Genomic DNA, 26,734 nt, shown 5'->3' with positions numbered 1-26,734 from the left:
CAGAATAATTCCTGGCTTGTCTTAAAATGCTTACATGTGAATGTAATCATTACATATTCTACAATTTGCTGACAAGTTAAACCCAGCTCTTCACTGTTTGCTGCAGCTGGAGCACACCAGCTCACCTGTGACTCTGCTCGAACACTGGAAACCTACTCTATGCTACCAAGTGGTAATCTCCAAGGCTGAAAAATTAAGCCAATGCACAAGGCCCAAAAACTACAGTTCCTTCCTTCAGTTTTCTTTGGTGTGAATCAACCATGTGTTCAAACAAAAAAGCCCCACCCTACAAGTTCACAGAATTTGTCATGAGCGCCCCTACTGTTTCAAGGTGGAAATGGTCATCCATGTTAATTACTTATTTTAACCATCACAAGTCTTTCAGTGTTCAAAATGTATTTGCACCTTAGCAACGCTAAAAAAAACCTCACATTTTTTCCACAGTGGAGGTCTTTAAACCTGTACATACATACAAACTTTTAAGTTTTTTGCTCTCTGTAATTAACTTGCTTTTAGTGAAAGTTAAATGATCTGATGATAAAATCCAGTCATGACTTTAAATAAAACATATTGAAAGATGACTCAATGTGAGGCCTCAGCAGTAAGTCAATTTGCTATTTCCTGTAGTCTATTTAGTCTAAAATATCCTTTAAAAAGCATTAAAATGATCCTAATCGAGTGAAATCATACAGCAAATGCTATCAATGGTCAAAATTGACTTTTAATGTTAATTTCCTCTTGTGCCATTCCTTGATTTTCAAATTTCTGCAGTGACTTATATCCAGCAACAGGAACTGGTAGAGAATGCAAACTGACACGTTTTGCATCGTTACATACATTTAAAAGAAAAGGAAAAGAAAATGACACCACAGGAAAGACATGTAGCTTTTCGTGCATGACAACTGGTGGACGCAGCAGTCATGCACGTGACTTAACAGAGCAGAAGCAGGAAGGAGTTTTGGTTTAAATAATGTCACAGGAAACATACAAAAAGATTGTTCGAGATTTCCAGTGAGCAGAAATATTAAATGTATACGGGGTTAAAAGGGTAAAAAGAAGGCTGGGCTGTCATAAGGTCACTTGTCAAATCTAGGATGGGTTTACCAGAAACACTTCAGAGTCAGGACCAACAACATTCCATTGATTTGCAATTGAAAAACAAAAAGAAATAAAAAAAAAAAACAACACATCGGTCTTTGTGATACTCGTAGGATGAAATCAGGAAACCCAACCTTGTTTGATGTTGTAGCCTAACACTCAAACAGGCGCACTTCAGAGTAAATTTTTGAGTAAATTTTACCTATAAAAACATGGGGCACTTAAAACCGGCACTGGGGTTACAGTAATCTAAGGTTAGTGACTACAATATAAAAAAGGCTTATTCCAACTCTGTTACCGGGCATGGGACCTACAGTAATCATCAGGAGACAAATGTCTGCATCTTTCAGATCACAATTACAGCAATTTTTGTGGGTAATAATACTATTATCAGTAGAAAGATTCCAACATCATGCAACAACAGTACAACAGTTAGTCCACAAAATAACAACTAACAAACATGTTAAATTATATATATATTAAAAAAAATCTTCACAGTTATGTTTCTTCTCACATTCATACGTTAAGGACCGGACATGCATGCAAGATGGGTCAAAAACGAACACAGTGTCAAAGATTTTTTTTCTTTGCTTGTGTTCTACAAACTGCTTGTATAATCACCTACAGCTTCTGCTGTGGCAATAAAGTTAGGGGACATTTACCATTGGTTGATATGAGAAATGTGAGCCTTGTGCCCTTCCTGGCAGGTCTAATGCATTTCAGGGGTAAAGGCAGACTTTGAACCATATACATAGAAATACATAAAGTGCTTCTGTCAAAATGAAACAATAAAAACAGTACAAAACAGTTTTCAAAAAAGAGGTATCAAAACAATGCACTTGGGGATGTGGAGGAGAACTGGTGTCTGCTGGACATCAGAGGATTCCTGCGGTACAGACAAATGGGCTGGGGGGGCTCTTGTTTTGAAGAAAAGAAAAACAAAAAGAGAAAGGAACAGATGAGTTCAGAGACGACTGGAGGTAAGGAGGGGTAGTCGAGTGGCACTCAACCCAGGATGAGGCTGGATTTGCCCCCTGGGGGATTTCGGCGGCCGGACGCTAGACCTGCAGCAGCTTCCTCGGCCTGAGGGGCCTCCTCCTGCTGCGGCTCTGGAGCTGCTTCAGGCTCAGCAGCACTGATTTCTGCTCACACACGGTGGAACATGCAAGAAAACAACATGACAACAGTCACTATGATTTCAGACCACACCCTTCAGAAGCTTGTCTGGTTCAAAGAAAACAGTCTTTAGTGCACACTTTGGCCTGAGGGAATACTAAGCATATACCGAGTAACCACATTATGTGGGAGTGGCAGGCTTCTGGCTTTCAACTGCTACAGGTGTATCATCTAAAATGTTCATTTTTGCTTTGTTGTTTTCAAAGGTACACACAGATCTGGTTTTATCCAGTTCTCCATACTCTATTAGACACATTTTTGGTATTGCTGCTGTCAAAAAAACAGTTAATATTAAAATAACCATCACCAATTGTTTTAAAACTGCTACAAATTGTGAGTGGTAAATAATTTTAGTTGCCTCCCAATCTATCATTTATTTCGTTTCCCTCCTTTCTGTGCATGCGTTGTACGCATTATATTAAAGAAATGTGCCAACAGGTGGGCTACAGGGAGCTCTGTAAGTGGGTGATGTGATCAAAGCAGATTCTTACCATGATCGCGTACAGAGTTTTCTCCATCCTAATAAGCACAAGCAGAAAAGAAGAGTCAGTATTCATCAGCCAGCACTTATAAAGGAAATTCTGTACAGTCATTAGACTTGATGAAAAAATTCTGATGGACCGACTCATGAAATATAAGCAGTTAATACCTAAATAATAGTAATGTCTCGTTTTGTTGTTATTACTACACAAGCTATCTTCATGAGATTAAGACAAAAATAATTGCATTAAATCCTTTTGACCTCGTTTGCTTCCCTCATTGTTTGTCTGACTTCAGGTTTCACTTCATTTCTTTCCACAACTCATGATCTGAGGCGTGATCTTACTGTGGCAGGGGCATCTCCAGAGTGATTGGTGGTGTGGTTTCCTCCTCTCCTCAGGGGGGCTGACGGCTCACCACACAGCACACCTGTGGGCTTCCCACCTGGAACAGAAAGGACACATCATGGCTCAGAGAGATAAGACTGTACATCCCATGAATGTACATTGTGTTTTAAGTTATTTCAACCAGACAGACGGGTCAAGACATCAACACTACTATCCCTTGACACAACATAGAGACTGTTTTAAAGACCCATCATTGGCAGATGAAACCACATCTCAGATTTACTATATACTTTACCATCCTGTGAAATAGAGCCTACGTAATTTCGTCTTAAACGATAATATAGTAAACAGAGTAGAACAAAGTATAATTCACACAAGAAATTTGATAACAGAAATCTTTGATGTTGTTTTGTTGATGCTATATATTCTTCTTAGCGCCAAAAACCTCAAGTGAGGCCTAAAAATGTGATAAATTAAGTACAAATACAAAACACAAAATCATTTCTGATTAAAAACACATAAATTAAAACTGAAAGCAAATACACATTATGCAAAATGTAAACTGTCTATTTATCTTCAATTACTCAGTGATTAACAGGAAATACCGCTGCTATACTTGGGCTACAATCTTCATGCACAAAGTTCTCCAAATGTTGTACTCAGAGTACCATAGTTTTTAGTGTGTGTACAGTGTCACTTTAAAATGAAATGTGTTTAAACATAACTGAGGATCTTGTGATTGATTCATACTTTTTGGCAAACAACAATGGGAAATTAAGATCCCACGAGGGGAAATGCCCTATCGGCTAATGACGACATGACCCTATGACCTACATCATACCAGAAATTTCTCTGTAAGAAAGTGCCTCCAACACATTTACTATTAATTTTATTTTGTGCTTTGGGGGATTTTAGGATTTCTGAAGCTTCACTTTCGAAGTAAAGGTCATAGTTATAATGACTCTATTCACAGTCACATTATTTTTTTTAATAATGATGTGTAGTTATGCCCTGCCATGTAGGCTCTTTTTCTTCTCAGACAAAGGGCATTTCTGCTTTGTCTTCAATACCCTTATTCACAGACTTGTCATTTTCAGACTAAATAAGGCTACTCAGAACTGCTGTCAATCGGCATGTGAGTGGGACTACTGATCATTCCAAAAGGTTTCAGCTCACAGCAACTATCTGGATACTGACAGACAGAAGAGAGAGTCTAGGGCAGCTCACACTGCAAACATTTTAATGCATTTTTGATGTTTATCATTTCACAGAACTGATTTTTTGGGGGGAGTTTAGAATCTATGTACCTTTCAAAAAGAACTTTCTTGTAGTTGTCAACAGTTATGGAAATCATACAGGTGTCATGTAAATAAGTATATTAAATCAAGTGCTGTTCTTAAAATATTTTTCTAATGCATCCATTTTGAGGTGTTTGATGTCCATAGGAATTCAGTTTTAGTTATATAGTGCCAATTCACAACAGATGTCATCTCATAGCACTTCACATAGGAAGGTAAAGACCTTGTGAATTTTAAACATAGAATAGAGAACCCAACAATCCAAAGCTACCTTTTGATTCCCTGTAAGCAAGGAATCACCTATAAGAAAATACTATACTATAAAACTATAGATTTTGTGTCACATTTTGCTATCATATGTAGTTCGTATAGTTTGTGTAGAGTAGCTTCAAGTCATTTATGTGGAAAATGTGAGTTTTAGAAGTCAATGAGCATCCTGAATACACTACTGGAATGACTTCAGTACTTGTCACAAACAGAAATCATGGCCTATTTATTACAGGTTCAGGACGGGTTGACTTCTGATATGATACATGCAATGTTTCGTAAGTGTTGTCTTTGGAACAGATGGTATATTCACATCTAGATATCCTGAGAAGGAAGTCCAACAAGGTTATAAATGAATATGATCCTTAGATAATGTGTTCTTTTTTTTTTACTACTGCCAAATAGATTGTGCTAATCAAGAACCAGGAAGAACCCCTGGAAAGTCATTCTGATTGTATTTAATACATATTTAAAGTATGTCAGGACGAGATGTTCACTTCTCTAAATAAACTAAAGAAGTAAAAGAAGGAATTGAGAAGTGTTGTATGGCTGTAGCACATCAGCTTTCATATCATCATTGAATGTGAGAAGTAAAAGCAGGAAGTAGGAAATGTCAGTTGGAAACTCGTTGAAGCATTAAAATACATTGACTGTGACTACACAGAATTTCTCTAAATATCCTCTGTAGGTGTTAATGTGTTACTCGGAAGACCAAAAAAGGACTTTGTTTAAAGAGAAAAAAACTCATTGCCTTCTGTTTTAGGAAATTTACTGAGGCTGTTATACATTACTGTGTCAAGAAGGATAACACTGATAATAAATTATTTTTCTAATTTCTTTGATGGTGATAACCATTGCATTCTAATGTAACGCCACACCTACAAAGTTTAGAATTGTTGTGCAAATAGCCATAGATTCATAACAGGAAAATCACAGAGGATTTTTTTGTGGCTTGTCTGTCATACATGACTCAAATGACTACATTCTCATTTGGATTGCAACTCAAAACATGCTTTCCTTTTTGCACAATAATCACTTCACCCTTGTACTTAACATGTCAGTAACAAACAAGCTACTGGGACTGTTATGTCACACTATTCCTCCTTTGATGAATTTAAAAAAGCCAGATGTAGTTAAAGGTACCAAAATGAGCTCTTATAGTTGTACCAAATCAGTGGACTTCTGGACATTTCCTAAAATGACACAGTTAAATTCTCTAATGGTTGATCTCTACAAAATCAAAAAATGCACATGACAGACTCTGAGATCCTTGGTTTTACAGTAGACAGTAGAGTTACTTCAGTGGCAATTGGTGGTAATGTTTACAAACCATTATACTGCTATGGCCAGGAGGCTTTATAGGGCTGCTTGACAGCCGACATGTCAAGGCTTGTCAGCAGTACAGAGGTAAGCTAGTAAAACTATATATCAGGAATCCCAGTCAGCAGTGAAAAGTTTAACCAACATTTACTGTAATTTTTGCATTTGCTGTATAAGAGGTGTTTAGTTAAAAGAAATTCACTTGTCTATTTGTTTGTTTGTCTGTGTGTGTGTGTGCATGTGGCTTGGCAATAAAAAATTATTTAGGAAAACTGGGAACAGCAAACCAGATAAAATATACAGGCCTATCATCATGTTTCACTTCTTCTTTCAGTCACATTTTGCTGTGTGTGATACCACTTTTAAAGAGGGGCTGGAAACCCCGGGACAGGAAAAAATGCCATAGTAAGATAAATCTAACATTTCTCTGTGAAAGACATGTATTTTTTAATTCAATAATAAACTCTGAGATCGAACAAGAACTTTGGCAGTAGAGAAACACCAGTAGTTTAACGTGCAGTGACAGCCTGAAAGAGAAATCGTTCATCATTTGAGCATTCCATTCTGTTATTTTGAGTAGCATCACTGCAAACAGCTTAATATAGTGCTGTCTGAGATTTGAGCAACCTGTGCAGGCAAGCGATGTGTCTAAGCCAGAAGCAAGAAAATAAACTCTTGTATCTTCAAAACAAAAGAATATGTTGAGACTTATTCTTTGTTACCATGAGTTTTGTGGTCTGGTTTCGTTTTTAAATTACACCATTCTTAGAAGTTGGGGTAAACTGTCAAAATAAGATGGATATGACAAATTTAACTGTAAGCCTTCACACTAAAGCAACAAATGTTTGCAGGTGAGGTGAACTGTACCTGGTGGGTTGTTCCTTCGATTAGCATAGGGGTCTTCTGGCTCAGCGAAAACACTGGAGGCCATCTTGTTTTTTCGGACAGGAGGCTTCTCCTCATCTGCACCAAGTGAAATGTTGGAGCCACCACCAGGAGGGCGTAAAACCCTGGAAAAAGAGACAGATGACACAGTCACCAAAAGGTGGATAGGAGTTGTTCCTTGCGATTCTACAATTATTTATTAAAAAAACCCTAATTAAATGTTGTGACTCAAATTAAAGATATAAAGGATTAACTAATGACAAATTATTCAATATTCACGCTCGAGCCAACAAAGGTCGGTCTAGTTTATTTAAAGTCAATGTATAATGTGCTGCCCTTTGTGAATAATGTGCTGACTAGATGCCACAAATTTATTTTTCTAATATAGGTGGCTGCAGTATTGTTGGGCTGTCAGATTGAAGTGACAAGACAAGACAAATCTATCCTGGCTGAGTTAAAAGGGTCATGTAGTGCATATTTCGATATTAGAAATGCTTAGGACTGACCAAATCATTCCTTGTAATGTGCTGATGTATATGCTGGGAATAATATGTAGACTACTGCTGTTGAACCCACACTTTGTGCTGAATAAAGAGTTCCAACAGTGTTAGCTACAAATTGGTGTCATGTGTAGCAATGACACTGGTATTTATAGTATTTTATCACATCATTTTATAGCAAGTGAAGATTACACATGACCTCAATATAAGGCAGCTTAATTTTACAGTACCGCAATTTCTAGCCTCCAAAATCACATCCAGAAAAGTAAAATGTTTTACTAAGACTGCTGAATTAAGACCGCAGGTGTGCCTGAATAAACTAGCAAGTGGATGTATATCCTAGGGATAAATATTGCATTGTATGTTATTTTTTTTACCCATTTTTAATATGTCTTTTTTTCTTCTGAATTACTTTTTTCTATTTTGTATTAATCGCATTGTTCATTATTGTGCTAATATGGACTTGCCCAAGATTAGTAATAACTTCCTGAAAACTCCCCTCATTTAAACATTATGGATTATTAATTTGCATTATTGTAGCTTCAGTATCCCTAAAATTGCTGTGGACTGCTCGACACATCTACTGCATCTTTACCAATGGAATATAACAAGCATGTAGCTCGGGTTAACGTCAGGTGTGGCCAGCTGTAACATGGCCCTCGGCTCCATGAGACCATATGCAGGACAGACTGGAGGATGTCTTATTGTACCTCACTGATCATCTCGGTAACTCATCTGAAATAAACGGGGGACCCCACCCACCTGGAGTGACAGAGATGATGTTTCCTTTCTGTGCAATAAAGATGAGAAACCAATGGAGGAAAAGACTGCATAAAACACGGAAACGTGAAAGGCCTACAGAGAAAGCATCACCGAGCCGCCTGGTGTGTACCTGCTAGCTAAGCAGCTTCTCCACAAAAGGGAGGGTACATGCATGCTATCTCGCTAGACAGCTAGCTTGGTTAGAAATGGTCCATCCTAACGGACAAAACAGGAAGGTGTGGTGCTGAGCTTTATCCACGTATCTTCGTCCCACGCTTAGTTTCAAACCATTTCGAAGCGTTTAAGTAGCAATTAAATGAATTGGGCAGAACAGAGGTGGTTTATATTTTACGATAACCTATGTAGGGTTGAAGTCAAAGGATGCTGGACTTGTTGGCTTCATGGTGGCTAAACGGTTAGGAAACGGTCTGAACGACGCCTTTTACCTGGAACTGTTTTTAGCACCGGGCTCCATCCCTTGAAATGTCGTGGTTGTCGTCATTTTTTCAAAAAAAACAAAAGATGTCGTACACTAGTTATAAATCTGTCTGGATACACGAGAATTACACTTTCATTAGCAGTGTATCACCACCTCATCATTGTCTATCCTAGCTGGTGGTTCCCAATCATCTAAATCAACCTGCAGCCAGTCTGAGCGTCAAGTCGGCCATAATTAGATAGCTCACGTCCGGGTAGATTTTCAAAATAAGATACACGAAAATTACTAGTACAGATTACGGCGTTGTTAACGGCCATAATATGTCAAATCAAGCCGTATACAAACATACTATGAAAATACACAGTATTCAGTTACGGATTTTTTTCTTTATAATCAATGACTCGAGTGAAGTCCCACACTTGGATTAAACTTTGAAGTCAAACTCTTATTATTTCCGGTCTTTCCCTGCTCATTTTCTGCCATTTGACACAGAAGTGTGGACGCGACCACAGCCGAAGGACCGCCCACAAGAGTGCAGCTTCCTTAATGATTGGATCCTAGCACATTGATCGTGTCTATGATTGGACAAATTATTTATGTGTCATGCATATACTGTGACGTTGACCCCAGGGTCAATAATTACCAGGTATTAAAGTAATGGTTTCAGTCTGTAAAAATATCTAGAATTGATACTGGGAAAATAAACCTTGAATGAAGCAGTTTGTGACGAAATCCATCTTGTATGTGATTATAGTTATCAGAGGAATCCAATTTACAATTTCATTTAGCAGAATATGTTCCAGTTCAAATAATGTGTTCAAAATTGTTCCACAAAGATGCAACTACTTGAACACATTTGTACATAAGCTCCAAGGAAATTGTAGATTGCTACAAATACTGAAAATAAAGTACACAGACACTTGATAAAATGATAGCCTGAAGAGTGCAATTTTATTTATTTTTTTTTGAAAAGTCAAATGATTGAAGCTTTAAGAGATCGGAGACAACTCTTGTTTGCAGATTAAATAAAGCTTTAACCTTACAACTGCACTCAGACAGCTTTAAGAACGGTTTAGACAGCTGCACTTGAAACCTCAAAATGTCATGGTGAAAATGTTCAGATATGGTATGCTATGACTATAACAAAACCAGACTATAGAGACGTATTTTTAAAAAAAGACTCAATTTATTCCAATAATACATTTTCATAACAACAGATGTCAGTGAATTTAAAACACAGGCTTACTCAACAATGACAAAATTTTATCTTAATCAAAACCTCAATGACATAAGTATAAAACAAGGACCAAGGTGTTGTTTCCAAATCATGAAAAAAATAAACCAAAATAACAAAAAATCTTATTTAGCTTTTAATTTCTTCGGCACATCATCGGACTCACTGCAGCTCACAAGCTGTCTAGACTGCACAGTTCAGACATGTTAACACATGAACGACAGTGTGATTAAACTACGCCAACTGTGCTACGGTCTTTGAGTATTTTGAATAAGTATTCCACTGGATGGTATCAGCACTGGTCATGAGCATTTGAAGAAGACTGGGTATAACAAAGAAGTTCAGGGATAAAAGGGGGAGGTAGGGATGTTTTTAGGAAATAGTCTTTAAAGAGGACAGCCTCCAGTTTGCTGTTGGAACACATCAATTGTATCTTCGTCCTCCATTTCGAGCTGCAGATAAAAGATGAAATGGAAAGTAAAAGTTTGTGAGTAGTTGTGTGAAACACAAAAGATATGTGCCTCATTCAAATGCTTATCTTATCTTATTCAGGTGTGGAAACATACACATTAATTATCTGCACACAACTATCATTTATCACCATGTATGCCACCCTTTTAATCACAGAGTAAAGTTTCCAGAGTTATTCTGTGACTGTGACCATGAGGTAAACAAGACTTTGTCCCATATATAAATGGAGGAAGTTCTGCTGGAGCCTAGACACCAATTTGCTTACAGCTGCTTGTGATCAATAAACGATGTGCTTTATTTGTACACAATACATGCACTGTAACACACTACAGATACTGCACAGCAGTAGGTGCTGAGTTTGCATTGATCAATTCTCTTTCTTTCACCATCTCTTTCACTGCCGTGTAATGTCACAGATTCTACACTTAACTGAGACAACTGGGACATGAATTCATATGACCCATCAAGAAACATCATTGCAACTTCAATAGTGAATGCAAGGTGAACTACAGTGTCCTAAAAAATAAATAGGAAGGGCCAGACAATGCAAAACAGTATTCACCTGCTATTATTTCGGTAACATTTCTGTAACTAAATAGCCATAGTTTATATATAAAAATAACCACATCATGATACTTGATTACTTGTCTGGGTTTCACAATTTTAGAAAATTTTACGATTACATTCGTCTTACTGTATGCTTTCTTGAAATATCTGAAAGAAATGGTCTACAACATGACTACAGACGTAGTTTAACCCAACCCAAATCAATGAAGCTTGATTCATTATTCTGTCGTTCAGCTACAGTTCATGATAACGAAAACTGATCCCCATGGTGCACAGATGTATTTATAAAGGCTGAACAGCAGGGAGTATCCGTACCTGTGAAGGTGTATCTGTTTCATTGATGGGCTGACCGTCAAATCGAAATCGTATTTGCCTCATCGACAGCCCCTGTGTGGACAGACAGAGGAATATTAAGTTGAGAATACTAACAATCCCTTTTATCAGTAAAACAGGTGACCTGAGGTTGAAGGAAGTGATCATAAACTGCAATTTCATCTATATGTCTGCTAAAAATAAAGGCATAAAACACCACAAAAAAAGTATGAACGGAATACAGCTTTCATGTCTAATGGAAAAATATAAGATAAACTTTACTGATCCCAGTGGGAAAAGTTCACAGTTACAGCAGCTCCAAAGGAGAAAAAAAAAGTATAAAGGCAGTACAAGAATAAATTAGAAACACACAGTGCAAAAACTGCAATGTTTGTTGAGTTTTCAACATTGTAACCATCAAAAAGTATATTTATACAATTTTTTCATGATCTTGCTGAACTGAGGCTCCAGAAGTGCCATAAAAATAATAGAAAATGCCAATAAAAGAAAATAAAAATAACATGGTACTGTAACCTCTCACCAAATTAAAAAAAACATTATTTGTTTCAGGTCTATTAAAAGGTTATCATAAGTGTGTTACAATAATCTATTAGTGGTATTTCATGACAGCATTACATAATGAAATGTGATAAACACCAATACTGCATGACTAATGCAGAGCAGCAGATCACACTTTATGGTTGGTCACCTGTTTGGGAATTTCAAACATAGCTAACCTGCAATTAACCTAAAGGTGACTTATTTTAACTGGCATGAAACCTGTGCTGCAGCCTCACCTGCCGTTCACAATAAGCTTTCATCAGTTTGCTGAGAGGAGTGTGCCTTTTGATCTTGAACTGCACCACTGAGCCATCCTGTCCTGCCACCTTCAGGTTGATGTGCTCATTGTTCTCCGTCTTCACTCCCTCCTGAAAAGACAGAAAACCAAGGATGCAACAAAAAACAATAAATCAATCTGCTTTAAAAATAAACATAATGTGAGGAATTGGAAGAAACGGCTCCAAACTACAAATCCCCAACCGCTATACACAATGTAGGATGCACACAATATGTACCTCAGTAACTTCAAATCAAAGCATGATTCATGTCATATATGTGAACTGAGTGTTTAACCACCTTCACATCATCTGACTGTCCCTGTTGAGCACTGATCGGTAGATAAGTGTGGTTACGGAGCGCAGAAAGGACAAAATTACAACTCCAACCGTTAGCCTTAGCAACTGAATTGACAATGGCCTACAACTTATAAGGATGCTCACCGGCCTAGTCAGGCTGAAAATCACCACTATCAACGAATATCCACATCCAGAGACACTTGTTTTAAGGCGATGATGAACGTAATTACAACATTTCAACTGAGATCTGGGTATATTCAATCATTTTTTGCTCGAACAATTCATTTTGGCCCGTCCCTGTTGCAAACTGCGGTGCCGGAATGATAACAGTTACCTCACTCTTCTCCAGGTCTTGCTAAAGTTACCTGAACATGCACTTCACTTCAAATTATATGTGCACCTCAATGCTAACACTTGCATCCAAAGGGGTTTATTTAGCGTGTATAAAAAGTTCAGATAATATTATTTCTTTCATTTCGCAGGGGGATTGAGGCACATTAGCCATGTTAGCTTATTATGCTAATTTCATCCGCTAGCTTGCTAGCTTGCGCGGTAACGTTACCTCAGGTTTGAGCTAAAGTGCTGCTTCAGTTACGCAAAAAAAATGGTCTCATGGGCTGCTTCCAACACTATCAACTCTACAATTAACGAGCACACTAAGAGGACACGCTGTACAGAAAACCCCCAAAAGAGCCCATTCTTACCTTGGGCTTCTCGTCTGCCATGGCGGCGGCTGCTGCTGCGGCTGTCTGTCTGCGCTTGTTCTGCTGCGGCTGCGCTGTCTGGCGCGCCACTTTGCGTCGGCTGCAGTGCAGAGCGCACAGCTGAACCACATCTGGACAAATATTCTGTTCCAAACCCATTTTAGAACCCCTATATGCACCCTTTCGGAGTCTACATTTTCTTAGACACGTATTTTAATGATCTACCATCTGCAAGTTGATACCAAAATGATAAAATATGCACCTGAGGTAACTTGAGTATTTCCATTTTACACTTTTTACTTCACATTACGTCTTAGGGAAATAATAAAGCACATGATGATGAAGTTGAGGTTAGTTCATATTTGGTCAGCTACATTTATACACCGCTTACATATAATGCATCAGCAGTAACAATCCAAAAATATATCACAATGCCAAGAATCCTCATTCGACATTAGTACTTTTTTATTTACATTTACTTAATAATCTAATTGACAGACACATGAAAATACACCCCAAAAATGCTGTGTTTAATGTGTTACTGCACTGATATTTGTAAATAAACACCAAAAAAAAGAGACATGATATGTGCAAGTTGTCCTACAAATACATCCATCTCCTTTATTTATCCATGCACAGAAATAGCTTTTCAAAAAATATGCAATGACAAGTTAATTTAACAATCTAAGACAAATAAATTATTTTATAAGAAATATGTAGCAGATCTCCCCTATAGCACTAATAGCCCCAGAAAGACAAAAAAATAAAGAAGTCACAGTTCTGGATGAGCACATGGTAAGCCTAATGCTTTGAATGAACAACCAAGTTTGTTTTACCACTGATGCACTGTATTTTATCAAGGCTTACGCATAAAAGTATTTTCCTAGGTCTTAACAGGAAACTCCCACATAAGCAAAACATTTACACTTGATTCAGAGAAAATAATCTACCTCTTTAACTTGGTTTGATGTAACAGCAGGTCAAATAAATACAGCATATGGCATTCCATCAGTATCAAACAAAATGCCTTTGTAAATTCCCACAGTGTGGGATCATTAAAGTTGATCTTATCTTTATCTTTTTATGTCCAATGATTTATCGTCTGCAGGTTTGCACTTCCTTAAGTACAGCCATTTAATGTATATAACTGATACATTCCATTTATAGTTCAAATTGTATCTGCCAAGGAAAAGTGGCTGATGTTTCTGGCACAAGTCTACTGTTTTATTTAGCAGGATATTCTATATTAAAATGCTATCCAGAGATCACAACCTGGATGTTTCACAAGACATGTAATTTATCACGATCCACCCCTGGTTTGTTAAATAATGTAACATATTCTAACATGTCTGTCTGAATATCTGTTATTATTAAAGACTCCTTGACAGACCAATACTGACTTGTGCGTCCTTCGCTGCAATACTTTAAGTGTCCATCATAAGAGGAGCATGCACAAGGAATACAGCTGTCGATTGCAATCCCATACAGTAACAGTAAACACATCTGAAACCTTCATCCCCAAACCAAAATAAATAATGCATTCATAAATAGAAATACAGAAATACTAAAAACAAAAAGCTAAGGGAAATCTAGGATAAAACCGAGAAGAGAGAATTCAGTAGAAACTGTGGGCCTTTTTGGAAGAGGTCAAGTGAACGTAACTGATTCTTAATGAACCAGTCTGTGAGTGCCTTTTATTTAGCAACAGAGGGGCTCTTGTCTGCTCTGGCCCTGATTTCCTCAGCGTAAATTGTTTTTAACATACTTAGTTAGCTGCAGATCATGTGAAATTTTGGATACAGTCACATGCTCAAATGACTGTGGCTTCACAATCTCTTTCAAACATATGTTTTTGCTCCATTTAGGAGTGCCTGGCATCCAGTGGAGCAAGAATTCCCCAATCTATTCTGATATGATTGAGAGGCAGAAGTAAATATAGACAATAAAATGACAACAAAATGGTATAATAATAATAGTAACAACTTCATAATAACTTCACCAAACAACCATCATCCACATTTAACCGGTTAACATCCTTTGTAACTGGAGAAAAGTTAATGCTGGATGTACGCTACAGGACTTTGGCTACATCAGTGGGCCATCTAAAGCTCCTCAAGGTTCATTAAAGTTTATAATATATTCAAACTTTGTTTAAAAGCTTTCCTATGCTGCCCTTTGCGCTTCACTGAAACTTAATTGTAAAGGAAGTCTTGTAGTGTCTGGCCATCCTGAATGGGAAAGAAGGGCTATAGAGCTCCCCATTTATCAGCAGGCGGAAACTCATTCACCTCCCCAACCTCTGTGATTGGCTGCTCTCCCAGCATGAATGTCAGTTTGTATCTCATCCGAACCTTTTCCTGCAAAACATAAACACACAATGTCTCAACATCTTTATGGAACTGCTGCTACTCATTACATCCTTAAGGCATACTGGTTATAATAATGCTGAGCTGTGCTATGGTATGAAACTGCTTAAGTGAGAAAGTGTTCTGTCAATCAACATAATGTTTAATGCATTGACAAATATATGAAAATCAAAAAAACAAAAACAAGATGAGGTCTACCTTGAGAGGACTGGCAAGCAGCATGACCTGAGTGATGGCAGCAGGGGGAAGTATTGGGTTAAAAGAGGCCAGCTCTGTCCCTGAGGGTGGCTGTAGTCTCACTTTCATCGTCTAGAGTATCGGCAGAACGGACAGTCGTGTACATTAAACAGAAGCTGCCACATGAATTTAATATTCAAATATTTGATTTCATGTGTAGGAACATCTGCTTAGATGAATACTTAAAATTAAAACAGTGTAGCTTCCTATACAGTAACAGTAATATCACAAATGTACATGAAGTTTTACCCTGGGTACGGCAACCTGCAGAACAATGTTCCTGACAGGCTGTGGTGCTGTGTTAAGCATGGACGCCACCATCACCAACACGTCAGGTCTGCCGGGCGGACAGTCAGTAGCAAAGTGCAGCAGAAGACGAAAGCCATTTTTATCATAGGCCGTCACAGGACACACTTTACCTAAAATACAGTACATAAAAGAAAACAGCAAATAGTGATTAATACAGTTATTTAAAGGTGGGACCCTCACCACACACAGCAATAAAATATCATCCATTCTCTTCTTCCAGTTTCATTAGGTTAGCCACTGTCACCAGAAGGTGGGAGTAATGTCTAATGTTCAGTTTTCCCACCAATAAATCTCAATGAAGACACTTATTTTCTAACAAACAGCTTGAGTTAAAAAAAAAGACATCAGTTGTTTTGTTTGAATCTATGCTGTGATAATTGTCTTTACAGAGCATTTTAATAAATTATATGGAGATCAGGGGGAAAATAGACATTTACTTAAATGGCAATACATTCTTTGAATTACTGTGGCCATAAAAGGACCAACATGCAATTTATTTGTAGTACTTCCATCTTTTACAGAATATAAAGGCTTTTTCATATAGAATGACACTTAACCAAGTACACAGTCTGTTGTTTTAGACTACAGCAGTTTGCTTTGAGTTTTGCCTGCTTCAGTGCTGCCTGCAAAGATAGACATCTTAACCACTTTTTCAGCTTCCTACAAAAGCCTTGAAATTGCTCATTAGTGAAAATCTAATTTTGAAACATAATAGTTCCTAATTAAAATGATATCCACTACTCTAAAAAGATTTTAGTCTCTTTAGAGGTTTAGATTTTGAACCCTTCACCAAACATCTATCATCTATCCAGGATGCACCTCTTTTGTCGCAAATCCATTGTGGTTCGCATGACAATGACCCAAAACATACAGCCAGATTCTTCAAGACCTAACTTCAGTGACAAAAAGAACAGGTAGTTGCTCCCACAGAGCTCTGATCTTAATACTGCCAGTGTTAAGATCAGAGCTCTGCCAGTATTGAATTTCATGAGACAAGAGCAAGTGAAAGAACTGTGCCTGCTCCAAGGTACAACTATTAGGAGAATTTGCACTTTTTTTAAGGCAACAGGTGATTTGACTTTTTTCTGTTTAATGCATTTTGTGTGTAGTTAACTAAGAAATCCTTTAACTCACTTGGCTTAATGGCATCCAAAGGGACAAATACATCGGCTAGGGATACCTCCGGTCCCCTGCTGGGACTGGCCTGGCTCAGTGGGAGGATGGGGGATAGAGAGCGTAACAGAGGGCTGTCATCTGCCTGACTCTTGGTAGGTGGAGGAGTGGACCATCCTTGCATCCCCCCTGTGATCAGTGAGGAGGATGTGGTGGAGGTGACACCAGACCTGGAAGACAAACAAGACCACAGATATTTTCAGTCTTGAACATCAAGCTGCAAAAGTCTATCTATAGAGATGTGCTGTATAGATTATTAAAGTGTCTTCGTAAAGCACATTATAGCTTTAAACTTAAAATGACACATATAAGCAATGATAATCTATGATAACAGGGTTACAGAAGCAGGATAAAGTTAAATGTTACATGCAATTTCAAGACAGTTATTGCAGCCTGATTCATTAATCAGCAGCATAATGCAAAGGCATTGGGGTCACACAAATACAAAAATAGTTTCAATCACTAAACAACTGTACAAATAGCAAATAAGCACTACCAATTGAATACCCAGAATGACCAATCTCAGTCTTCACAATTTGATAAAAATGAGGCCACACAAAGCACTCTTCTAAATGTCTTTCACCAAATGCTCAAGTGATGTTGCTTAGTTACAGTGTGAAAAACACAGCATGTTATGTAGCTACAGGTTTTCTAAAGTATCTCAATATGTCAAGGCTAATGGAGTCTTCAATTCAATTCAATTCAATTCAGTTTTATTTATATAGTGCCAATTACAGTGAAATTGTCTTGAGACGCTTTACAGAACCCGTATGCCTGACCTTGTGGATCAATCTTCTACTTGAGATGCACTTTTTATAAAATACGTTTATATGGAACAACAGTTCCATATAATCCCAGGAATCGGCGGGGATCTTCTAGCTGCAAGGTGAAAGTGCTAACCACCAAGCCACCATGCAGCCCAAAATAGGATGTAAGAATGTAAAATATTGTGCCACAGATGAATAGGCTGGCTCAGTTCACCTAGTTTAACATCCTGTATTACTCACTTGTTTGCACTGCCAAGATCCAGCAAGGTGAGGTCTTGGTGCTGGTGAGAGAGAGAAGCTGACGGTGAGATGAACACTCCAGGTGAAGAAGACAACTGTTGTGGAGTGATAGGGTTGGCTGAGGGAGCAGACAAGTTAACGCTAAATGACTGAGGAAGTGCAGATGGGGCTGTGGTGGTCAGTATATTTGGAAATATGTCTGATGTTGTTGATAGAGGTGCTGTAGAAACTGGAGGGGTGGGAAAGACAGGGAAGCTTAAGGCAGAGGCAGTTGTAGAAGTTGTGGTAGGACAGACTGAGGCTACTGTTGTTGAGAGGGCATCTAGAAAGAGTGACGATGTGGAGAATGCAGGGACTGTAGATAAAGTGGTGTCCAAAAACCCCAAATCTTGACTGGAATTCTGGAATGCATAGTAATAAAAAAAACATTGTTATTTCGATTACCATAGTCCTTGAAATTAGTATGAATCACTTCATTTAACTACCTGTAAAGATGGTAAATTATTGCTCAGGTTTTGTTGTGTTGATGTACTAAGAACTGGAGCAGGTTCATTGAGGCCTAGAAAAAAAGCACAAATGTGTCAAAACATAAAGCCCAAAGTGCTTCTAAAACAACAGCTAATGTCCAATGTCCAATAAAAGAAATGCAATTATTCAACTTCATTATATTTCATGTTACCTAAAGACAGCAGCTCCTCATCCAGCAGCGAGAATGCTGCAGAGGGTGTACTTAGACTTTGGGCCTGAGGGTCAGTGACAGCTGATCCACACAGGAGGTCAGCAGGAAAAGGCAGCGAACAGGCTGGAGGTTGCTGTTCAGTTGGAGAGGGGGTTTGGATGTCCAGACCAACCAGGTCAATCAGAATCTCTGACTGGTTTGTGCATCTAGTCCCTACAATATGGAGCAAAACACACTTCTCAGCACTAGAGAACAAGCATGAAATGAAATGGAGTAAAATAAATAATACTGTCTGTCCATCCATCTGTCAAGCAAGATTGAAAGGGTCACTTTCCAAAACACAGAGGAAAATCTGAAATAGTTTTTCAGATGTATTCCTTGTGATGTTTTCTCAAGTAGAACCTTAGATTGATGTCCTTGTTTTTGACATTTCTTAGCTCTATTTGTCTGGAAACAGTGAAGAGGAAGAATGAAAATACGGGTGAGAGAGGGAGGTAAGGCAGACAACATTTTGTTACTTTTTTTTTTTTTACCTTCACACTTTTGACACCTTGCACATAAACTGTATGTAATATACCGATTTGAAAAATCTGTATATTCGAAGAACATGCTCTGAAGCATGTTTTTTTTCTTTTCAGATTAGACTGGATGTTAATTTGTAACATGGAGCTAATGTGTTCTTTGCACATTTCTATTTTAAAATAAAGTCCAAAGGTTTCTTATCCAATGGGATTTTATTACAGTGAGAGCTGCTGGTGCATTAAAGGTCCCATATGTTGAATAACCATTTTACTGTGTTTTGTGGCTAATATAAATTTGGATTTGTGAAGTAAAAGTTATTAAAATCTGAACACATTTACTTCTTCTCAAGCACATTTGACACAAAGATAGCCTCTCAGCTTTACAAGTCAGTAAGATTTTTACTGAACTGCTACTTACCAGCTGAGGAACCCATAATTATCTTGCTCAAACATTGCAAAATTCTGCCATTACGAGACATTACTACATATAATTCAGTTTACTGTCAGACAGTGAAACAAATATGAAACAATGACTGCATTCAGTTCATTTAGAATAATGTCAAAACCAGGGGTTATACAGACATGTTTAAATGAATCATGTCTGTAACTAGCATACCAAAGAATTACCTTGTTTAGCTGATGTTTGTATTTGTTGTGCTTCTTCAGTTTCTCCATTGATGGCGTGCCCTTCCACAATCTTCTTGTAAGAATTTATGACATGGGAGAGGTCATCACTGGCCTGCAAAAGGTCTCCTACATAAATTTTTTTTCTAAATTAGACCAGAGTGAAGATTATGAAAGCAAAAAAAAATAACTACTACGTTATCTTCCAAGCAGTGTTTGAAAAATGTACAAACCCCTGTGGGCAGAGTGTTTTTTAATTACAAGTCAAGTGGAAATGACAGGATTTTGGGCTCAAGCAAAAATATCAAGAATTTGTCATAACAATTAGCAGGAAAAAAATGACAATTTCTTACCCAGACTGGTGTCATTATCCTCACTCTCAGTAACAAGTTGATATACTGTTTGCCTCAGTTTGTCACAATCACCATACAACTCCTGGAAAAACATTAAAGAAAGAAATTATACATAGATATACATAGAATTTAAAAAAGTGTTTCCTACACATATATGTCATTTGGCATTTGTGTGGAATTAAATATGTAAGAAACTATCATTGCATGAAGAGACATGCATTGTTTTTAAATAAATTACTTGGAGCTGTTCACAGAAATGCTTAATTTGAAGAGGTGTGCATAACACTGGCAGGACAACTATCATAAAAAAGACATCTCAAACAATGTGTAATTTGTTGTAAAACCAGTATGACTGACTGAAGTTCAACACACAAACATTTGTAAAGACACCTTCATGATCACGACGTGGTATGTCAGTCTTATGCAAGCTAGTTCAACAAAAGTAATTATGAATACTTCCTTACTTGATCAGGAAATCTGATAAAAGAGATCTTCTGAAACATACTTGGTATTTAATAAAGCTTAAACTGAACAACAACAAATGAGTATAAACTGCTTTCATGTTGTGTGGGCAACATGTGGACTCTTGCAACAGTGCTCCTAGAAAGGTCAGCTAATGCCAAAGAAATAAGTGAATTTGATTTAAAAGGTCATTTGAGCCAAATCTAAAAGTGAACAAACCCTAATAAGCTCCTTGTCTCCGTCCGTGGAGTCTTCTGGGCTGAAATGAGCAAGCATCTCATTAAGGAGTCTGACGCTGTTGTTGACTGCTTCTAGAGTGCTTTTTTGCTTTGTTGCTTTCTGTCTTCTCACCTCATCCTGAGACAAAAAAAACCAAGTTGAGTAGGATTTATTGATCATCTGATTAAAACACACATAATGAGTTGAATACGTGAGTTCTGAGGAGAAAACTAAGAAATGTGTACAGCCTTTTCCTTCTCATTATCACTAGAAGAAAGCGGCCACAACTCTTGCTAAGTTAAACCACAATCATAACAGTTAGAACACCTTTTTCAAATCAGACACACCTCCTTGACCATGTTCTTGATGAGTCGATTGGCCTCTTGCAAATCTTCGGGCTTTTTACTCTTTAGCAGTTCTGCTAATCTCTGCAGAGAGATGAGAGACACATTTGTGAATGAACACTCAGGCTTGTTTGCCACAGATCCCACAGACAGCAGCATAGCCATTCCAGCTCCCAGACCCTAAAAAACAAACTTCCCCTATAGATCAGCTGCAAGCAGCACAAAATAAACACACTGTCATGACTTGTTATTGTAACGAAAATCAGTAACAGATGAAGCTGTCGTATACATTTGGCCTGCATTTCTGTGGGATGCAATAATCCCGAGCATTTACAAAGTGATAAAAGAATGACAAAGGGAAAAATCTTCAGCATGTAGTGACAAAATTATCACTGAAATATGTTGCCATGAAACCCTAGTTTTACTGTTGAGTTTTTTTTTCCAGGAATAGTGTCTTCCTGTAGCTAAGCTAACCATGTTAAGTGTATATATATATTTAATGGACAGAAATGAGAGCGGTATTGCTCTTCTCAACTTATTCTTGGCAAGAAGACAAATAACGTTATTCCCAAAAATGTTAAACCAAATCTTAATGGGTACTAACACTGGAGGTTAACAGTATGAGGCTAAATATGCAGTCACTCTGATACCTTGATTACAGCAGTACTACATAAGATCTGCATTGAAACAGACACTTCTTGTACTGTGCATTAGGAATATAACTGTATCCAAATATTTAATTTCTTTTACCTTGCTTTTGATGTCACGTTTGAAGTACAGTGAAAACAAAATTAAGAAATATTAATCAGCTTAACTGATTTACTAAATAGGCTATAGTGGTACCCTTCTGAAAAAAAAAATCTTCTGAATGTGGTTGCAATCCTCAAATAAAGTAAATAGAAGTAAATGAAAATTAACATTTTCTCAAAAGAACAAAAAATAAAATAACTAAATATCAAGGTGCAGCATTTACAGGTTCAGGTTCACGCTGAAACTATGCAACAGTGGTTACAACTGTAGCTTGTGTTTCTTCAGGAAAGGCTGGTATGACTTGCTGGTTGGAATGTGGACGAGAGGGAACTCTGCTTGACTGCTTTCAGCATGTGTTTGAAACCCATGTTCTTAACAACATGGTTGCATATCCACTGCGATAAACAATGCCAGGATAAAGCTTTCGTTTGATCCACTTGTCTTAGTTCATCGTGGCTGTGAAACTGAGAAACTGTAGTGCTCCCAAACAGCAGACTTTAGTGATATGGTATGTTCACGTATATTCAGTACACGACTACCAAACCGAAAGACTCAGTAATAATATATGTACCGTTACATCCCTATTGTGGATGCAATTGCACTATACAATAGGGTATAAAAGATAATATCCTAAATGTCAATAACGATCTATGCTCTGCCAATGACACCACAAACTGAAAACTATATCTGGAGGAGAGACAAAACAAGAGAAAAAGACAGTTCAGTGCAATGAGTCAGCTGTCGTGTTTACACAGCAGCATCCCAAAATAGGTCCCCTTACCTTGCTCTTCTTTTCATCATCAAAAACAGGATTACTGGGTCGAGGAGAAGGTGATGGTATTAATGTGGCATCAAGAGAGATTTCTGGGTCAGCTAAAACAATACCTAAAATAAAAATAACAACAGGCAGACATTTTACTCTGGTGAAGACAGTTTCAGTACTTCAAGGTGACTAAATTACCTTGCAAAAACAACAATCAAAAGGCAGTGATAACTGTCTCAAAACTATTTGATTTCAGAGTGCCACTCTTAAGAATATATATTTTTACTCTGCCAAGAAGGTGGAGCCTCGGCGAAGCTGTCTGTCTGTCTGTCTGTCTGTCTGTCTGTCTGTCTGATCACTCAAAAATGGTTACACAGATTTGGATGAAATTTCCAGGGAAGGTCAGAAATGACACAAGGACCAACTGATTAGATTTGTGCAGTGATGTGGCTTATAGTCTGGACCCACAATTTTTTTTTTTAAAGATTTCAGCTGTCAGAAATGATACAAGGACTGAGCAGCCTTGGCGGAGCACTGTGCTCTCTGAGTGCTTTTCTAGTTTCAATATGTAATCAAATGTTATGAAAACAGTTTGTTTCCAACTGGTACATGACTCACCCTGTGACTTCAGCATCTGATATGCTTCACAGATTTTTGCTTCATCAGGTAGAGACACTGCCCAGCTATACAGCAACTCTATCACTTTTTTCTTCACCTTTTCTGAAACTTTGTCTCCTAGGTACTAAAGACAATTAGATAGACAGCTTAGAATAAAAACAAACATCAATTCAAATAATTATATCCTCAGCAGATGGGTTTTAAACATTAATGTTACTTACTTTGGGTGAAACCACCTTAATTAATTCATTTAAAAATTTAAATTTCCCGACTTCATTGTGAAATCTTCGCCCACAGTTCTTCATACAAGCCTCAAGAACCTACGAAGGCAAAACAAGCTTAAATAAATAACTACATTGCAAGGTTATGCTGAAGGACATTAGAATGAAAAACATAGTGAAATGATTACACAACAGACCGTTAATGCTTGCATCGCTTCCCATTCCTGAGGGGACTGAATCTTGTATGCCAATAGTCTGATGGATATTTGTGGACTGGAAATTGTAAAAGAAAGAAACAATGAAGCACAAACTCATTTTAACAATCAATATTGATGTCAATGCTTTTACAGCAAGGATGGTGTTGATAATTTGGTTAGATGGGTGTGATTCAAAAAATACTGGGTTTATTGAATCAGTGTGGCCATACCCTTCTAGCTCATTATTGATTTGATCACAGAATCCCATAATATACTCCCAGTCTTCCTGTCTGTTTGAAGGGTTGGTGGCTTTATCTGCAAAAGCAAAGATACAATGTCTCATGAATATGCAATTCTTATATCAGAATTAATGTTAATACCTGAAAAGATGATGATGCCTGAAGCTTTGTGATACATGAAGATTTAACAGTCCTGTATGGTTCAAATCCATTCTTATTACGTTCTGTTTAAGTCTTAAAACGCTGGAGGATTAAAATAAAGCTGCGAGAACACGAAGACGCTTGCTACTGCCAGTAAGAACCGACAGCCTCCAACTAATAATATGAATAATTCTGCCCCCTCACTGTTTCCAGATGAGCCACTCAGAAGGAGCAGCTGCCAACTTGGTTGAATTTTTAACTGCTCCTGCCAACTCTAAAACATCTCAGCAGCGAGCAAAGCACACGGTTGCCTACAAGTGTGAACATCATAGTCTTCATGCACTCCCGGCACTCTAAGGAACGGAACACTCAGTGGATTACTTGTATTTTTGACAGCAATGTCAACACAACAATAGGAAAATCCTTCATGTTGTAAAGCCAAGAAACAATCAGCTTCTGTCCTGCTCCATGCGCTTACATATTCTGAAATTTAATACAGCTGAATTCCCAACAAATTGTCTGACAAACCTACTGAACATGCCTGTTCTGTACAATAATGACTAAGAGTCTTACTTCTGGGGGTAGCTTCTGCTTTCTGTGAGGTAAAGGTAAGGACATTATGATCCTAGATGTAGCAGTTTCACATCGACTGCCACTAAAGTAGGAACTTCACCAGACATGTGAAATCATAAACTCAGACTCGATGCCAAGGACTATGTAGGTGACAAAATCAACGTGTATTAAGTGTAACCTGCCCAGCAACAGCAGGAGTTAGATGTTGGTCACATTTTTCTATAAGAGAACTTATGTACTCTGTATGGGATGGAGACCCTTACTGACAGCTGTGTGTTTGACCTTCTCCCTCTTGCAAGATAATAAATGACTCAAAGACAGATCCAGTCTGATTGAGGCTTTTGTTTCTCACCTTGACCTTATTTAAATCGAAAATTCCACAACACAGCTCTTCTGTGAGCAGCTGTTTTGCTCTCAATCACAGATGCAGAGAGAGTCTTCTTACTGAAGGGGCATGGAGAGCTGGAGCTCAGCCGCATTTGCAGCTACAGACACTGATGAAGCCCATTTAGAACAGGCCTAAAACAAGTTATTTGATATGGGTAAAGTGAACCATCTGTGCAACCCTCTGAGCTGAAACACTGAAAGACACATTCTGGAAACATCTTAGACTTTCATGGATTTCTCTGAAAAGGGGCATAAGATGGGATCTTTAAGTCGAGCCCTGAGCAACGAGCTTTATCCCTTCTGAGTCCAGCATACAAACAGCGGGGCCAATTGTTATCCAACAGTTGCAGTGCGTATCGTGCCCCAGAAATTCTCTTTTAATTAGACGCAAGACACCTCACTGATCCATTTGGTTTTTGCCCTTTCAAGTGTTGTTTGAACTTAGACAGGATAACGCCTGGAGGTGTTTATACAACTACGGGGAGGAAACGCTAAAGTGTGCTGTGGGTCGCAACGAGAACAGAATCATTTCATTTTTGAAAGCACACAGAGTCTTAAGTCCTGGACTCGAGTAAAGCAAACACTAAAGCTGAAATTTAGCCACTGAAATCCATCAGTTGCCATCAGCTGACTGTGTTAGCCGCTTCTGACAACACACACGAATTAGCATGGAAATGTTCAGATACAGTCATGTCATGCGAGTCCAAATGCTATTTCAGGCACCTATTGTAATGCTACATATTCGCCCACACCTGTATTGTGAATAAATTAAGTCAAAAAAGAGTTTTAACGTGCACTTACTAAGCCAAGACTCCAGTGACTCTCCATCATCCGCCATATTTGTACTCTGAGGCAAACAACGCGTGACTCCTGTTGCCTTCACGGTCTCCCGGACAAAAGGCACTTTGTGTCTGCTTAATTTTCTTCATTAACGACGGGAACAGTGTTAGTTTTATGGCAGCGTGACATTTCTGCGTCAGTGCGTGCTGTATAGTAGCATGCTTCTACTTTATTTTCTGTAATTTTTAGATGGCATACCCACAAATGCGGATGGATCTAAAGGGCAGCTTCCTCTTCAGTCTACTGCCAGTGAACCTTTATGTGTTTGTCAACTGGTTTCACAAACTTAATAGACATTTTTCTTAGGAGTTGATGGACACAAAAGCAAAGCAAACATTTAAAAATTATAATGCTGATCTATGTCTTCTGGATACTTTGTTGCTGCTAACAGTTTTACACTATGATATTTTAGTCAGTCAATAATTGTCTGTATTAGCTAGTGTTGGGAGGAGATAATTAATATAATGAAGAGTATGGTGTAGACCTGCTCTATATGAAAAATGCCCTGAGATGCTAGATGATTCAGCGCTACATTAATAAAACTGACCTGAACTGATCAGAAGGCTTTGTAAAAAGGGGAGATATGTGCTGAGAATTATGAAAAATGTGATTTAGTGTCAGAAGCAGAGCCAGGAGCCAGTAGTGATGAGGGGGATGCTCCTGTCAGTAGAGGAACAGGTGAGCTGTTGTAACAGAGTGAACTAGCAAGCATTAG

At 38.0% G+C, this 26,734-nt stretch overlaps 3 protein-coding genes across 4 annotated transcripts; all 3 read right to left on the bottom strand.

Annotated features, from left to right (window-relative positions):
• Positions 1 to 701: 701 nt before the first annotated feature.
• On the bottom strand, positions 702 to 8,770 carry jpt1a (Jupiter microtubule associated homolog 1a). Its single transcript, XM_023292066.3, has 5 exons — positions 8,580 to 8,770; positions 6,854 to 6,996; positions 3,101 to 3,198; positions 2,766 to 2,793; positions 702 to 2,240 (listed from the first exon to the last, which is right to left on the bottom strand). Exons 1-5 carry the CDS (start codon positions 8,633 to 8,635, stop codon positions 2,104 to 2,106), a joined length of 462 nt encoding a protein of 153 aa, XP_023147834.1. The 5' UTR covers positions 8,636 to 8,770; the 3' UTR covers positions 702 to 2,103.
• Positions 8,771 to 9,738: 968 nt separating this feature from the next.
• sumo2a (small ubiquitin like modifier 2a) lies at positions 9,739 to 13,150 on the bottom strand. Its single transcript, XM_023290774.3, has 4 exons — positions 12,997 to 13,150; positions 11,954 to 12,085; positions 11,160 to 11,231; positions 9,739 to 10,258 (listed from the first exon to the last, which is right to left on the bottom strand). The coding sequence occupies exons 1-4, from the start codon at positions 13,015 to 13,017 to the stop codon at positions 10,193 to 10,195; spliced, it is 291 nt and encodes a 96-aa protein (XP_023146542.1). The 5' UTR covers positions 13,018 to 13,150; the 3' UTR covers positions 9,739 to 10,192.
• A 287-nt stretch (positions 13,151 to 13,437) lies between these two features.
• gga3a (golgi associated, gamma adaptin ear containing, ARF binding protein 3a) lies at positions 13,438 to 26,052 on the bottom strand. Of its 2 annotated transcripts, XM_035958196.2 has the most exons (18): positions 25,981 to 26,052; positions 24,070 to 24,154; positions 23,840 to 23,915; positions 23,643 to 23,741; positions 23,422 to 23,545; positions 22,822 to 22,925; positions 21,294 to 21,374; positions 20,947 to 21,084; positions 20,266 to 20,347; positions 19,916 to 20,041; positions 18,768 to 18,980; positions 18,574 to 18,647; positions 18,385 to 18,489; positions 18,089 to 18,129; positions 17,043 to 17,251; positions 15,849 to 16,018; positions 15,561 to 15,671; positions 13,438 to 15,353 (listed from the first exon to the last, which is right to left on the bottom strand). In XM_035958196.2, the coding sequence occupies exons 1-18, from the start codon at positions 26,015 to 26,017 to the stop codon at positions 15,243 to 15,245; spliced, it is 1,986 nt and encodes a 661-aa protein (XP_035814089.1). In that variant the 5' UTR covers positions 26,018 to 26,052; the 3' UTR covers positions 13,438 to 15,242. The 2 variants fall into 2 exon arrangements, with proteins under 2 accessions (XP_035814089.1, XP_023147810.1); XM_023292042.3 differs by having other exon boundaries at positions 18,089 to 18,489.
• Positions 26,053 to 26,734: the final 682 nt, after the last annotated feature.

This window comes from Amphiprion ocellaris, chromosome 4 (genome assembly GCF_022539595.1).
Source record: "Amphiprion ocellaris isolate individual 3 ecotype Okinawa chromosome 4, ASM2253959v1, whole genome shotgun sequence".
NCBI classification, from domain to species: Eukaryota; Metazoa; Chordata; class Actinopteri; family Pomacentridae; genus Amphiprion; species Amphiprion ocellaris.
The sequence above is the reverse complement of the archived record's forward strand: the minus strand, read 5'-3'. Positions and strand labels throughout refer to the sequence as shown.